At 39.8% G+C, this 17000-nt stretch overlaps 1 protein-coding gene across 1 annotated transcript in view; it reads left to right on the top strand.

Moving 5' to 3' along the window:
* Window positions 1-17000, top strand: part of MYO1D (myosin ID) — a 327550-nt gene that overhangs the window by 232347 nt on the left and 78203 nt on the right. The window contains exon 21 of the mRNA XM_041723799.1: window positions 11303-11457. Coding sequence (XP_041579733.1) covers window positions 11303-11457 — 155 coding nt within the window. The remainder of the gene's footprint in view (window positions 1-11302; window positions 11458-17000) is intronic.

Here is a 17000-nt window from a genome sequence, read left to right as displayed (position 1 = left end):
CTGCCTTTGGCCCAGGGCTCAATCCTGGAGACCCGGGATCGAGTCCCACGTCGGGCTCCTGGTGCATGGAGCCAGCTTCTCCCTCTGCCTATGTCTCTGCCTCTCCCTCTCTCTCTCTCTCTCTCTCTCTCTCTGTGTGTGTGTGTGTGTGACTATCATAAATAAATAAAAAAAATGTTTTTAATGTATTTGAGAGAGACAGAGATAGCAAGAGAGAGCACAAGCAAGTGAGGAAGAGGGAGAAGCAGGCTTCTCTCCATGATCCCAGGATTCTGGGATCATGACCTGAGCTGAAGGCAGATGCTTAACCAACTGAGCCAAATTTTGGTACCCCAAAATTTTTAAAATTCTATTTCCAATTGTTCATTACTATTGTATAGAAGTATTTTTGTGTTGGCCTTGTGACCAATAAGATCTGGTGACCTTGCTAAACCTATTAGTTCCAAGAGCTATTTTGTAGATTTCCTGGGATTTTCTTTTATGTAGATAATCATGTAATTGAAATAATACAGAGATATTTAATTCTTCCTTTTCGGTATAAATTTCTTTTAAATTTCTCTAAACCTGCCTTATTGCAATGGCTCAGGGCTTCTTGTATGATTTGCACAGCAGCACTGACAATGGCAATCCTTACTTTTGCTTCTAATCTCCGCAGAAGACCTTCAGTCCTTCACCACTGAGTGTGTTGTTAGCTATGGCATTTATGTAGAGTGATTTACCAGATTGAGTTCTTTTCTAATTCTGGTTTCTTGAGAGCTTTTTATCATGAATGGATGAGTATTGTCAAATGCTTTTGTTGCATGGTTTTGGAGTGCAATGGCCAAGAAAGAATTCTTGACACATTGTATGATGCAACTTACTAAATTTATTTAAGTAGCATGGGGACAGGACCTGTGGGCAGAAAGAGCTGCAATTTGCTGAATGAAGCTGGTGGCTGTATGCTTAGAGCTCAAGGAGGGGGACATGCAGGGAGAATTAGGTCATAAATGTTCCTTTATTTATTTTTTTTTATTTATGATAGTCACAGAGAGAGAGAGAGAGAGGCAGAGACATAGGCGGAGGGAGAAGCAGGCTCCATGCACTGGGAGCCTGATGTGGGATCCGATCCCGGGTCTCCAGGATCACGCCCTGGGCCAAAGGCAGGCGCTAAACCACTGCGCCACACAGGGATCCCATAAATGTTCCTTTAAATTTCTTTTTTTTTTTTTTTTTTTATTTATGATAGTCACAGAGAGAGAGAGAGAGGCAGAGATACAGGCAGAGGGAGAAGCAGGCTCCATGCACCGGGAGCCTGACGTGGGATTCGATCCCGGGTCTCCAGGATCGCGCCCTGGGCCAAAGGCAGGCGCCAAACCGCTGCGCCACCCAGGGATCCCATAAATGTTCCTTTAAATTTCTACTTATAAAATTACATTCACTAAAAAAAAAATTTAATAGAAAAAAGTACCTTCACAAGATTCCTCTGGTGTTTATCATTCAGCTTGTTATTAACTATCAGTGAGATGTATCGGCAGTCATGAGACCCTTTACGAATGTAGCAACCAGCATGTATTTGATCCTTATCAAAACTATGCAGGCTATAGGTCAGCCTTCTGGGCTAAAGGTGAATATTTTTCTGCTTCCATCCTTCATCATTTCCCCCCTGACCAAATTTGGTCCTTAAATCTATAAGGTCATTGAAGGGTGTAGGGCTCATCTTCAATCTGATAGGGGTTGTAGAGATGTCCTTACCTATGGACTGAAATTGGTCACTATCTGTCCCTACACCTGATTATAATGGAACGCCATTGCTGTAAAGTCCAGAGTGGACATCAGAGTGAATTTGTTTCGAGTAGTAAAGATCATCTGTCAGCTGAGCAAGGGAGTCAGTACCTGCTTGCATGTATCTCAACAAAAGGAGAGAACAAAGTAAGAGGGACAACACATTAGGGTTATTATTTTTTAAGACTAATTTATTTATTTTGAAAGAGGGTCTGAGCAGGGGGAAGGGCAGAGGGAGGAGGAGAGAGAGAATCTCAAGCAGACTCCCTGCTAAGCATGGAGCACAATGCTGAACTCAATCCCAGGACCCTGAAATCGTGACCTGAGCCAAAATCAAGAGCCTGCTCTTCAACTGACTGAGCCATAGAATTATTATTTTAATGAAAATAAGAAGAGCAATGAGAAGACCCTCAGCAATGAGAAGTCCACCTCCCGACCAGAAATGTAACCAATCATTAGGTGACAATGTAAGGCATTTAAGAGCACCAATTTGATTATCCGTATCAGTAAGTAATCCTGTTATATTTTGTCATAATCTGGAATGCAGATGCAACATTCTGCTTTAATAATGGCACATATTCCTCTTGATGCTGCCGTTAAAATATCTAATGCCATTCTGCTCTATAGAACTGCTTTATGCATTTGAGTTGTTTCAGTGTTTAATAATGTAATGCTTTTTTGAGAGGCATTTAAGGCCTCAATTGTGTATTTATCAAGGGCCTCTATGTGCCATATGACGTATTCTAAACCTGATGGAAGACAAATAGATGTCAGATGGCCATACCAATGAAACACAGACCTTGTCCATTGTTGTTTTAGATATGGAAGATTAGCTGGACTTGTCTTAGTGCTCTGGTCACGTATCCCAGCATAACCTATAGAATATTTTCCAGTTCAGCCCGGTAGAGAATCCATAGGCATACATTTGGCCCACATAACCATTGTGTTCCATTAGGCGCTCACCATCAGCTGTCTGGTCACCTTGTCCAGTCAGTAGCAAACCAACCAGGTGCCTGTAAACTAATGGTAATCAATAGGCTCATGGAGAGAGCCATCCCATTTGGCAAGTACCATTAAGCCATGAATCAAGGATATGGTTTTTCTGTTCTCAATATAAAAAGGCCTTTTGGCTTAGTTGTCCTATTGTAGGAGTAAGCCACATATCCACCCTGAGTATATCAATAAGGACTGCATAGTCGGGGAATTTGTCATCATCAGCCTATCTGTGGATTGGCATATTCATTTAAAATTTTACGGTTTGGGCAGCCTGGGTGGCTCAGCGGTTTAGCGCCGCCTTCAGTTCAGGGTGTGATTCCGGAGACTCGGGATCGAGTCCCACGTCGGGCTCCCTGCATGGAGCCTGCTTCTCCCTCTGCCTGTGTCTCTGCCTCTCTTTCTCTCTCTCTGTGTCTCTCATGAATAAATAAATAAAATATTTTTTAAAAATTTTATAGTTTGAGGATAAGAGAAAGGCCTATAATGACCTGGAGAGTCCCATGTAATATTTACCATAGACCAGCAAGAAACATTCTTTTTAGTAATAGAAATATCCCTATGTGTGCCAGTATTGGGGTGATGTATCATATCAGTTATCAGATATAAAAAATATCAATCTGTACCTCATAATGGAGAAACCCACCAAAGGAGGCCTTAAGTGCTTGAAATGGGCAGTAGGCTACAAATCCAGCACAAAGATTGGTTTTGTAGTTCAGAATAATGGATCCATCATAGAAAAGAGTTGCCATTTAGGTATGTTGTATAAAAGATAAGTAGAAGAAAAAAGACCTTCATTTGCTCTTATCTCATTGTTTAAAGAAGAATTTGAGGTCTTCCACCAGTTTACAGAAATATTGAAGGCATATCATCCAGTTCCTTGTCATCTTCCTACATCCAGGGTAACCTGGGGTTTGGCCATCCATTATTTCCATAAGTCTGTAGTTAACCCTAGGGAGTGGGGTATGGTCTGGTTTTAGGAGCACTTTTCTTATCCCAGCCACATAGAATTAATCAAGGCAACAGCTGAGTTACACAGTTGTTGGGGAGTCCATTCCATTGTCCAGCTGTTTAAATAATCATATGCCCATGGGGTCCTTTTATTATCCCCACAGAATAACAAGCAGGAAGATTGTCTGTGCGTAGCTATTATGGCAATATCTCTAAAGTTTACCTCAAGTTGTCTAGCTTAGGCAAACAACAAACATTTAAAGACAAAAGTAGAATTTAACATCTGTGAGGATGCATTATTGGAATGTAATCATTCTCTCTAAATTCACCCTTATTTCCAGAGATAGCTAAATCAAGACTAATTCATTTGTAAAACAAGTCCAGTTTTAATAAACTTGACCTAATTATTTACATAAGCTCAGCAAGAATGGTGATTGATCATATAGATCCTTTAAAATCTGCTTTGCTAGAACTTTGTGTAAGAAATTGCTGCTCAAGGGTATGGAGCCATGCCAAATAATTATCATCAGTCTTGCCTGTAACACCGTAGATTTGGGTGCATTCCTCTTCCTAAGGTCCCCAAAATATCCTGAGGTTTCCTGCACCTGCCAGAAAGTGATATTCTTTACTCACCTGGTAAGGCTGCTGGGAACTATGTAAGCAAGGTATCAGGCCAACATTTCCAAGGGGCTTTATTGACTCCATAAAGTCAACCTTAATTCCTTAAAGCTGTCTGGTCATATCTGAGTCTGTGGTCTCTCTCACATATGACATACCAAAGCCTTGGTAATATAACTAAAGTTTCCAGTGGTATCCTATTACAAGGAAAACAGATGCCTTTTGGTTTTTAAGTACTATTTAAATTTCAGTTAGTTAACATACAGTGTAATATTAGTTTTAGGTGTACAATACAGTGGTTCAACACTTCCATCTATCACCCCATGCTCATTACCAGTGCCCTAGATTCCCATCACCTGTTTAACCCATCCCCACATCCCCTCTGGTAACCATCAGTTTGTTCTCTATATTTAAGAGTCTGTTTTTTGGGTTTTCTCTCTTTTTTTTTCCTTTGGTCCTTTGTTTTGTTTTTTAAGATTTATTTTTTTTTTTTTTAGAGGGAGAAAGTGCAGAGACAGGCAGAGGGAGATGGAGACAGAAACTTCAGTAGACTTTATGCTGAGCGCAGAGCCCAACATGGGGCTCAGTCTCACAACCCTGAGGTCATGACCTGAGCCGAAACCAAGAGCTGGACACTTAACCACCTACACCACCCAGGGGCCCTATCATCTGTTTTTCTTAAACACCACATATGAGTAAAATCATATGGTATTTATCTTTCTCTGATTTATTTTTCTTAACATAATACTCTCTAGCTCTATCCATGTCATTGCAAATGCCAAAATTTCATTCTTCTTTATGGCTGAGTAATATTCCATCGTATTTATACCATTTTATCCATTCATCAGTTGATGGATACTTGGGCTGTTTTCTATTATTGACAATGCTTCCCATGTAACTTTTTTTTCTTCCCATGTAACTTAACACAGCAAATAAACAAGTCTAATTAGTCAAAAAGACTTTATTTACAATTCAAATCTCTGGGAAGTTGATTAAAACCCTCAAAAAGTTTTAAGATCATGCCTAAATAGGATTACAGATCATATAAATTTGGGGTTTTTTTTAAAGATTTTATTTATTTATTCATGAGAGACACAGAGAAAGACAGGCAGAAACACAGGCAGAGGGAGAAGCAGGCTCCCTGCAAGGAGCCCGATGTGGGACTTGATCCCAGATCCTGGGATCACGCCCTGAGCTGAAGGCAGACGCTCAATCGCTGAGCCACCCAGGCGTCACAGATCATATAAATTTAATATTTACATCTAACCAAGCTAGCAGTAATATAGGAAGTATATATAGGAAGCTATATAGTTATTAGCAAAACTTAGCTCCTTTAAAATTAAGAAGTTTTAGCTTTCTTTAAGTAATCAAAGGCCTTATATAAAGACAAAATTGAAGCTTTGGTTTTCTGGGCAGATAAAGAAAAGATTTTTTTTAAAAAAAACTTTATTTACATTTTCTTATCAAGAGCAGACCAACAATCCAAGAAAACTTTGTCTTTTTAACAAAGAGAAAAGTGGATTTTTTTTTTTTTTTTTTTTTAGATTTCTTTATTTATTTGAAAGAGAGCAAGAGAAAGAGAGTGCACGTACATGGGTGCACAAGCCAGGGGAGGGACAAAGGGAGAAGAGAGAAAGAGTATCTCCAGCAGACTCTCTACTGCTCACAGAGCCTACCAAGAGGCTCAGTCCCAGGACCCTGAGATCATGACCTGAGCCAAAATCAAGAGTTGGATGCTCAACTGACTGAGCCACCCAGGTGCCCCCTCTACTGGCATACTTTTAAAATCCATTCACTTCAGTCTTAGTCCTGACCCTTCATAAAATTCTTTTCCAAAGATTTTCCTTCTCAAACCTTCTACAAGTTTTGTTTCCATTCTGATTTTGTCCTTAAGCCTTTCCTCTCCAAACAGCCAGTCTCATTTTAAGATGAAATTTCTTTTTCCCTCAAAAAACGGTATTTCCATTCCTTATATCTTCCTCATATATCTCCTACTTTCCTACAGAGTTGCTTCCCTTATTTCTTCAGCCTCAATTACATTTAGCAGAACATTAACTCTTAGAAACCTTAGTTTCCAAAGAAAATTAAGTAATTTTCTTAAAAATTGTGAGCAATTGTGAGCAATCTATTATGCCAGAATTCTTTAGATCTGAGATTCGTGAATATATTTCATAATTTCTAAAAACATGTTTACCAATAGACCTTAGTATCCTCAGTTTTTCTGTGGTAAGAAGCCAAAAGCACAAACCTATGTTTAGTAAACAATGCTTTAGTATTTTTTTAAAAAAGACTTAGATATCCAATGAATTCAGCCCAATTTATCATTTAACTTAGCAAAACTTGAAAGTTGCAGGTTACCAAAAATTTTGAAAGCTACTAGAAGTTTTACTTACAAGCCTTTTATTTATTCATCCTCTTGATCTTAACAATTACCCATGAAAACTTTGAGGCAAAATCAACCATCATTTAAGTCATCTTTTTGCTGACAAATTGCAATAGAGATAACAAGAGCTTATTTGACCTTTAGTAAACCTTGGTAGAATAAAACTTTTATATTTAATACTGATAAATCTAAAGACGTGTTCTACCTTAATTAAACTAACAAATTTAAATTAGTTTAAATACCAAATACATTACACCTGGGTCTACTAAATCAATCAGTCAATCAATTAATCAATTTGTTCCCCACTGTCAGTGTTTATCTGGAGCACCGGTGGAGAAATCTGAAGTAGGTGGTTTAAGTCCAGGAAGGGATACTCTTCACTCCTTGATAGCAAAGGAAGGAGGAGCAGAAGCCAGTGGCCCCAGAAGCACAGAGGATGGTACAGGGGCTGGTTATGCAATCCATGCCTAAGGTGGTACAGAAACAGGAAGAGGGGGAAGTAGAGACAGAAGAGGCAAGGTGCCACCAGCAAGGCTAAAATTAGACAAAAGCCCAGAGAACAGAAAGGATTCCCGGTCCTAAAGCTTGTCATCTTGGACAGATGAAGAGACACATATTTTCTTTTGACCGACAGAAAGAGGAAATAGGCAGTCCCTTTTGGGCCAAAGAAGACAAGAACCTCCCTGAAGCAAAAAGAGTTTCGGTAGCTGCTTGGGAATGTTCCTTAAGGTCCCCATCCCAAGACAGACTTACCAGACAATTGGCTCCCATTATCATAGCCAGGAAATGAATGATGGAGAAAATCCCCCATACAATAAGAGTCAGACAACATTCATCCAGTACTCTCAAGATAGATTCCAGATCTGACACACAAAAGAAGAAGCAAACAAAAAAGAGACAAGTAACTCAGGAAAAAGAGGGAAACATATACAGGATCTTGGCAGCAACCTGTTTACAAGAGAGACAAGGGAGGGGATCACATAAAGAACATGACGGAACACAGGGAAGGTGGTAGATTAACAGAAGGGCCTGAGGCAGTACGCTGATGGTGGATTAAGAAGTAGTGGTGAGGAGAGGGGTGTCCTGGAGTTCCCTAAAGGAGTATGAACAAATCAGACCTGACCCTATGGAATTTCAGTCCATTTTCCCTGCCACCTACAAAAAAGGTCCAATGGATAAATAGTATTGAACCTTAAAGACCCATTAATGAGCTATTTTTTATCATCCTTCAGAGAATATTGAGGGTAAGCATTATTACAGAAGAGGAGGAGGCACTTCTTCTTTAAATCCAAATTGACTCCAGTATGTTAGGAGACAGCCCAAAGAAGAATCCTTTGGGATCCACGAAGCTGATCTCATAGTTAATTCCTACAAAACAAGAAGAGTACATTAACTAACTAGGAGTACATTACCAAAATCCTTCTCAGCTTCCAAATGGCATCCTATCAGGAATATTGCCGAAGGTTCCTAGTGTTGAATGGCAGTATGTATCCCTATTCTGGACCGCTCTGACACCTTTGTAATACCTGAGAAGGGATGTTGACCTCCCTTCATTTCTCTACTGCATTCTATGCTACAGTAGGAGCTGGTGACTAGACTGAATTGCCAGACATTGGAGCTGCCTCTTTTCATTTAGGGGGAGTTGATATATTTGGCAACCAATAATAATAATAATACCCTTTGTAAGTCTCTAGATCTAATATTAATGGATAGGGTAGAGGCCATGACCTTTGTTAAGAAGGAGCAAGTATTTTATATCATATTAAGCATCATATATCTAAGCTAGAAGTACTTTCAATCTGAGAGCAGGACTGAAAACACCAACTAGCCCATGGGGAAGGACAAATGAGAAATGTGAAAAACTGAAAGTATGGCACTCCTGTATAATCTGAGCACCTTTTTCGTGAGCATTATCCATGATCTAGCCCCAAGGCAGCGGTCCCCCATTGGGTGGGTGCCTCAACTGGGTAGTCACTCCCACTGGTCCATTTTGGGAAGCTCATGGTAAGATGAATCTTAGATTTGTTGTTCATTGAGGGATCACGTTGGGTTATTTAGGAGGAAACCTTACATGGAAGTCTTGAGATCAGTGGCCATCCTAATGACATGTATATTTGTCCTGTGCCTGAGAAGAATACAAGTATTAAAAGAATAGGGAAAACAGGAGAGCCTGATTTCTGAGCCCAATGCCATTACAGCCAAGATACCGGTATCCAGCCAGGCAGCAGGAGTTTGTCTTCCCCATAGGGTAGCCACAGGCAAGAGATTTTCTCCTGAGCACTTGGACAAAACACATTCAGAAGGGTTGTACTACTCAGGACATCTCTGGAAAAGAACAAGTAAGAAACAGAGACTGAGAGAATAAAAAGGATTTAGCAACCGACACCAAAGCTCTTAGATTAACTCCACAATCCAGGTGTGAGACTACCAGAAATGTGGCAGGTCATAAGTACAATGGCCAAAAAAGAATTCTTAAGACATTTTACAGTGCAACTTTACTAAGCTTTTCTTCCCCGCTTTTTAAAAAAAATTATCCATTTACTTGAGAGGGAGGGAGTGTGTGAGCATACAATAGGGTAGAGGGGCAGTGGGAGAGGGAAAGAGAGAATCCCAAGCAGACTCTCCACTGAGCACAGAGCCCAACTTGGGGCTCGATCTCACAACCCTAAGATCATGACCTGAGCCAAAAATCAAGGGTCACAGACTCCCAACCGACTGAACCACTCAGGTGCCCCATAGTAAGCTTATTTAAATAACACAAGGACAGAACTCTTGGGAAGAAAGAGCTGTACTTTTGCTGTATGAAGCTGGTGTAGTTATATGCTTAGGGGACATGCAGGGAGTATTAGATCATAAAAGTTTCTTCAAGAGACATCTGGCTGGTTTAGTCAGTAGAGCACATGACTCTTGTTCTCAGGGTTGTGAGTTCAAGCCCCACATTGGATGTAGAGATTACTTAAAAATAAAATCTTCAATATATGTATATATATATATATTATAATATATATAATATATATAAATTTCTTTGAATTTCTGCTCATGAAACTACTTTCACAAGATTTCTCCAGTGCTTATGATTCAGCTTTATATTAACTGTCAATGAAATGTATAGGCAATCATGAAACCCCTTAAGAATGTAACAACCAGGGCAGCCCTGGTGGCTCAGCGGTTTAGCGCTTGCCTTCGGGCCAGGACGTGATCCCGCAGTCCCAGGATCAAGTCCCACATCGGGCTTCCTGCATGGAGCCTGCTCCTCCCTCTGCCTGTGTCTCTGCATGTCTCTCTCTCTCTCTCTCTCTCTCTCTCTCTCTCAAGAATAAATAAATAAAATCTTTAAAAAAAAAAAAAGAATGTAACAACCAGCACGTTACTTGATCCTTATCAAAACTATGCAGGCTATAGGTCAGCCTTCTGGGCTAAAGGTAAATGTTTTTCTGCTTCTGTCCCTCATCACTTTTTCCACATCAAGTGATATGATCACGTGGCTTATTTATTCTGTTGCAACAGTGGATTACATTGATTATTTACTGAATACTAAACTAGCTTTGCATTTCTTAGATAAACTCACCTGGTCATGGTATATTATTCTTACATACTGTTGGATTCGATTTGTTAATATTTTGTTGGCCATTCTTATATCCATGTTGATGAAGGCTATTGGATATTGATTTACAATTTTCTTGTACTGCCTTTATCTTGTTTTGCTATCAGGATAATGCTGGCCTTGTAAGATGAGTTACAAAGCATTCCCTTTTAGAGATTTGGTGTTATTTCTTCTTTAAACATGTAGTAGAATTTACCAGTGAAATCATGTGAACCTGGAGTTTTCTTTTTTGAAAGGTTTTTTTTTTTTTTTTTTTAAGGTTTTATGTATTTATTTGAGAAAGAGGGAGAGAGCATGAGCCAGGGGAAGGGCAGAGGAAGAGGAAGAAGCAGACTCCCCACTGAGCAGGGAGCCCAGACATGGGGCTCAATCCCAGGACCCCAAGATCATGACCTGAGCCAAAGTTAGATGCTTAAATGACTGAGCCACCTAGGTACCCCCTTTTTCAAAAAGTTTTTAACCACAAATTTAATTTCTTTAATAGATAAAGCAGTACTCGGGTTATCAATTTTTTCTTGAGTGAGTTTTGGTAGTTTGTGGCTTTCAAGGAATTATTTGGTTTCATTCAAGTTCTTCCATTAGGTACACAGAATTGTTGAAAATATTTCCTTGTTATCCTTTTAATGTCTGTGTGGTTTGTAGTGCTATCCCCTCTTCAATTCCATATTGGTAATTAGGTCATCTCACTTTTATTCTCAGACTAGAGGCTGGGCAACCTTATTGGTCCTTTGAAAGAACCAGCTTGTTGTTTTGTTGATTTTTCTCTATTTTTTTCCTGTTTTCAATTTTCCTAATGTTTAGTCTTCATTATTTCCTTCAATAAGGAAAGGAATAAGGCTTGCTAAAAATTGCATGAGACTTGCGTAAGACTTGGTAAAAATTGAAGGCCTAGGGTCACTGGTCAAAAATAATTATTGAATTACAAAATATATTTTTAAATTTATTCTTTTGAGAACCATCCTAATAGTTTTCCATGTTTTGTTCCTTTGCAGTTGACTGGTCTGAGTGTCTCCAATGGAAAGGACCAACTTGTTGTGTTCCATACAAAAGACAACAAAGACCTCATTGTCTGCCTCTTCAGCAAACAGCCAACTCATGAGAGTCGGATTGGAGAACTTGTTGGTGTCCTGGTGAATCATTTCAAGAGGTAAAGCTTGACTTTTTTAACTGAGGCAAGTTTTGAACATATGAAATCTTAAATCCGAATTCTGCTGAACATGTTTTGTGCCAATGTCAGTGTGTTGGGTTATTTTCCTTTATAAGAACAACTTAAATCATCCTTTTCACAGAAAACAAAATTAGTCTCCAGGTTTAGTTTCAAGATTAGGAATGATCCTCTTCTTTTCCAGCCTCCAGCTGAACCAGCAATGAGTGATTTCCCCAATGGTGACTTCTTCATTGCCAATCCAAATGTAGTTAAATCCAAAAGACAGAAAAATGACTTTATATTCCTATTGTCACAGCTTCTCCTTTATCCCAAATATAATCAGTGAGTGTGTCTAATGTAAATATAAATTAGAAGACAGGTTTAAAATGACATACTGGTTCATGAAGACTAAAGGAATTTCTGAGAGAGGCAACAGTCTTTACAGAAGCATGGAGTTTGGGTGGCACGTGGCATATTCACAGTAAACCTAGAGGATATCTGGGGTGTTTGTGTGTGTGTGTGTGTGTGTGTGTGTATTTGTGGGTGCACGTGTGTGTATGTGAACAATTACATGAGCAATATACATAGTGGTGATCCTGAGGGTAGCGTAGACCTGTGAATGGCTGTTTTAAGCAGAAGAGTAATTTTGTCTGGCTACCTATTGCAATTGTTTTAGAGATAGGGTTTTTCTTCCTGTAGGACATCATGGAGTATTTGGGGTAGGTTGTTTCTTTTTTTTTTTTAATGTTTTTTTTTTAATTATTATTTATGATAGTCACACAGAGAGAGAGAGAGAGGCAGAGACACAGGCAGAGGGAGAAGCAGGCTCCATGCACCGGGAGCCCAACACGGGACTCGATCCCGGGTCTCCAGGATTGCGCCCTGGGCCAAAGGCAGGAGCTAAACCGCTGCACCACCTAGGGATCCCTTGTTTCTGATTCCAAAGTCAAATATCCTTCCCATTGTGGCAGACTATCTCTGCCTCCCCACCACCCTGATGCCAAGGAAAGACCACTTTTCAAAACTCAGTGACTAAGAAATGAGCCCACTGTCCAGTTCCTTTTCTTCCTACGTGACACTTCCTAAGTTGCCAGAAGTAATCAAGTTTTCTTTATTAGTATTTATTAGTATTGGTTTTTTTCTTTAGTTTAGGCATAGCTCTTCTTTTTCTAATATTTTTTTTAAGATTTTATTTATTTATTCATGAGAGACACAGAGAGAGAGAGGCAGAGACACAGACAGAGGGAAAGCAGGCTCCATGCAGGAAGCCCGATATGAGACTCGATCCCAGGACTGCAGGATCACGCCCTGAGCCAAAGGCAGGCGCTCAACCACTGAGCCACCCAGGCATCCCAGCTCTTCTTTTTCTAACAAAGACATATTTAGAATCAGATGTCCTCTGTCTGATTCAACTGTGTTCATTTTTGCTGATCAATGTGTGCAATATAACTTTAGAAGTGCACTGCACAGACCATTTATTTTATGTTCTTAAACTTTGTATTCTAGATCAAAGTAGATCTTTATGTAGTTAAATGCTTTTCCAATGGTATAAATAAAAAAATTTGTGATGGTCATCTGGTGGAAGAAAATAAGAATCTAACTCAGGAATTACCCAGAAGTAATGATAAATAGATAGGCCTTTGAAAAATTCCCAACTGCCAAAGAGGTAAAAGAAATACCTGAGAAATTTAGAATGGAAGAGAAAGACCTGGTGAAGGCATCTTTACAGTAATGTCTGTCACTCAAATTAGCAGGCTTATTTTCCTCCTAATATTTAGTTATGGCAAAGTAAGGACAATTCAAGGGATTTTAATTGAGATGCCTGGGAAATTAAACTGTTTTTTCTAAACCTGGGTCCTTGTTTAGCAAATTCCAACTCCTGTTAAAATGCTTCTGTAAGTGGTAGAAAATGCGAACCTGGTTCTAGAACTATCTATTGCTTTCTCTCCTTAGCATATGCATTTTGAGATAACAGTTCTAATTGCAGTCCCTTCTGTCTTTAATAGATGGAAGAATTTTAAATGTCTTTAAAAATTATAAATGGAAGGAAGAGAAGGCTGTCAAAATGCTAGATTTTTTTATAACTTATTCTTAATCTTCCTCCCAGATAATTTTCCCTAAAGTACATTCTGAGAGGTTCTCTGGTTAGAAGTCAGAAGGGAAAGGGGTATCTGCGCAGCTCAGTGGTTGAGTGTCTGCTTTTGGCTTAGGGTGTGATCCAGGTCCTGGGATAGAGTCCCGCATCAGGCTCCCTGCGGGGAGCCTGCTTCTCCCTTTGCCTGTGTCTCTGCCTCTCTCTGTGTGTCTCTCATGAATAAATAAATAAAATCTTAAAGAAAAAAAAAGTCAGAAGCAAAGGGCTCAAAATAACAAAAGACACCATTGATAGACTAGATCTGGGTTGTCTTTAAAAATTTATAAGGAGAGAGGATTTAGGAGTTAAAAATCTATGAGCAAAATTCTAACCAAGTTTCAGAGATGAGGAGGAAGTAAAAAATTTTGAGAAAAGGGCATCATATTTTGTTAGGCCAACACAGTGCTATATCCAAAACAAATAAAGATAGCACAAGAAAAGAAAATTATAATCCGATCCCACTTTCATGTGGAGATTTTTTTTTTTAATTCTAAATGCCCCCACATTGGTCCAAGAATGTCTGAGGCTTGATGAAACTTCTAAGTCATGCTGACCCCAGTATATGGAGGAGGGTAAAGAAAAAAGACATACCCAGCTGAGGGAAGGGGCGGCCTCATGCAGAAGACACTACAGTTTGGAGAGAGGATGATGTGATGTGAGGTCACACCCTGAACTGAAACTTATATAGGACAGCCCTACCTGGTACCCTCACCTCTTCAAGAACTGTGCTTCAGCAAATAGATATCCCACTCAAAGCAAATAATACCCGGGTAAAAAAGAGCAAGAGAATTGTGCAGAAGCAATATGAAAAGAAGCAAGGGAAATAAGGAAAGGCAAATGAAGAAAAAAAATTGGGGGATGATCTTACATTTAAAAAAAAAAAACAGACAGCTTAAGCACAGACCAATCAGAACAGGCACCATCCAGAAACACCTGGCACAGCCATACCGATGAGTACTGGCTCTATTCCACAGATCAGAAATTACACCAGAAAGGAGGGGAGGAGACCAAAGTCAAATATAAGTAGGACATACTAATGAAGTTAAATAGGCTAGTTCAGTAGGTAGAGCATGTGACTCTTGATCTTAGAGTTGTGAGTTTGAGCCCCACGTTGGGCATGGAGCCTACTTAAAAGTAAAATCTTAAAAAAAAAAAAAGAAGAAAAGAAAGAAAGAAAGAAAGAAAGAAAGAAAGAAAGAAAGAAAAAGAAAGAAAGAAATTTGTGTATGTGTCTATAGGTATATATACATACATACATTCATATATGAGTATATATTACAGATCATTTCTGATTATAGGAAATGGGTGACACTGTTTATCTCTGGAGGGGATAAAGGCAGAAAGGTAGGAAGGAGGTTTCTTTTTCACTATAAACCTTTTGCAATAAATATGTTACTTCTTTAAAAACTTTATTCATTTTAATAATAAATGGCAGCTGGTTTTTAGGCCTATTATAGGTGACTCTGAATTCATGATTATTTTCTTTTCCTGTTTAGAAAAGCAGAAAAGAACAAAAGAGCTTTCTGAGTGAATGATCTATTTCATAGCATTTGAGTACTTTGAAATAAACCCAAATAAAACCTCTTGGATACATATGAAACTAAATATAACATTGTGTGTCAAGTATACCGACATAAAAAAAAATTTTTTTAAGTAAAAAAAATTTTTTTTAAATAGGGGCTCCTGGTGGCTCACTCTGTTAAGCATCTGACTTTGGCTCAGGTCATGATTCCAGTGTTCTGGGATCCAGCCCTGCCATCGGGCTCCCTACTCAGCTGGGAGCCTGCTTCTCCCTCTGCCTCTGCCCCTATCCCAACTCGTGCACTCACTCTCTCAAATAAATAAAACGTTAAAAAAAAAAAAAAGATAAAAATAATGACCAAACAAAAAGCCTTTCAGAATATTGTTGTTGCATGTGGTCCTGTTGTAGAGGGCACATAGGCCTGAGATGAGGTCTCCTCCTCTTGGCAGTTGTGCCAGCAGTTTGTCAGGCCCGTCGGCTTTGCAGAGATTATGAAGATGGCTGCCTTGGTTTTTGGTTTGTGTCTCACCCTCAGCAGGGGCTACCTGCTGGTAGGGAGGCTTCCTGCCCACTAGCAAACAGATGGTCTCATGTTGGCTGCCCCGACTACAGAGTCACCAGAAACTCTGTGATATTAAGCTGTCAAAGGACCCATCTGCCCTAAGCAGCTGTCCAGGCATTTGCCTGTCTGGATGCTGGAAACCTCAGTGTAACCCCAATCTCAGGCATCAAAACTTCTCATTTTTCCTGTTCTATTTCTGTGGGTGAAAGCCAGAAGTCAGTGCCATCTGCTTCTTGTTTTTCCATAAGCAGTATCTTTAATATCTGTTTCATTAAAAAAGCACGGTTGCTTCTATTCTTTTAACTTGGGTGGACTCAGACCAAAAAGCAGGCCATCGGTTTGGCCCAGGGAGTACAGGCAAGGGGCCAGGGAAATGCAGCCTCCTGACCAGAGGTATAGGAAGCAGAAGCTCAAAGGCCTCTGCCCCTGGGCCTTCTCGTCCAACAGCCACTGTTCACCACAATCCCACTGCTCCCATGTGTGTGTCTCGGGCTCCTCGGTCTCTGACCCTGACCCTGACTACACTTTTTCATGTATTCCCTTGATCTGTATTCCCAAACTGCTTTCCTTGAATGCCTGGTACTAATATATACTAATCAGAGTAGTATATGTATTAAAAAGGGACGCCTGGGTGGCTCAGTGGTTGAGTGTCTGCCTTTAACTCAGGGCATGATCCTGGGGTCCTTGGATGGAGTCCTGCATCAGGCTTCCCACAGGAGCCTGCTTCTCTCTCTGCCTCTCTCTGTGTCTCTCATGAATAAATAAATAAAATCTTTAAAATATATATATTGGGCAGCCTGGGTGGCTCAGCGGTTTAGCGCTGCCTTCAGCCCAGGGCGTGATCCTGGAGACCCAGGATCGAGTCCCACATCAGGCTCCCTGCATGGAGCCTGCTTCTTCCTCTGCCTGTGTCTCTGCCTCTCTCTCTCTCTCTCTCTCTCTCTCTCATGAATAATAATAAAAAAATCTCAAAAAAATAAAATATATATATTAAATAAATTAAGATAAAATAAAGATAGGTAAAAGTAATGTAGGTAGCCAACTGTAGAGAATTCATTAATCAAATTATAGTCCATCTCCTTAATGGAGTATTTGGGCCATTTAAAATTATAATTATCGAAGGCACTCATTTATGGTGAGAGAAAAGTGAGTGACCACAATTTACCATCCTCTGCCTCCCAGTAGAGATACACATGAAAACACAAAAAGCCATGCCAGCTTTCCATAGTACTAGAAACTGGAAGTGTTATTCAGGCCCAGGCCCACTGAAAGGGCTGTCCTTCACCTCTGCTCACATGTCACCTCACATAGCCATCCCTGGCCAT

The sequence above is a fragment of the Vulpes lagopus genome, chromosome 12 (assembly GCF_018345385.1).
Source record: "Vulpes lagopus strain Blue_001 chromosome 12, ASM1834538v1, whole genome shotgun sequence".
In the NCBI taxonomy this organism is placed as follows: Eukaryota; Metazoa; Chordata; class Mammalia; order Carnivora; family Canidae; genus Vulpes; species Vulpes lagopus.
The sequence above is the reverse complement of the archived record's forward strand: the minus strand, read 5'-3'. Positions and strand labels throughout refer to the sequence as shown.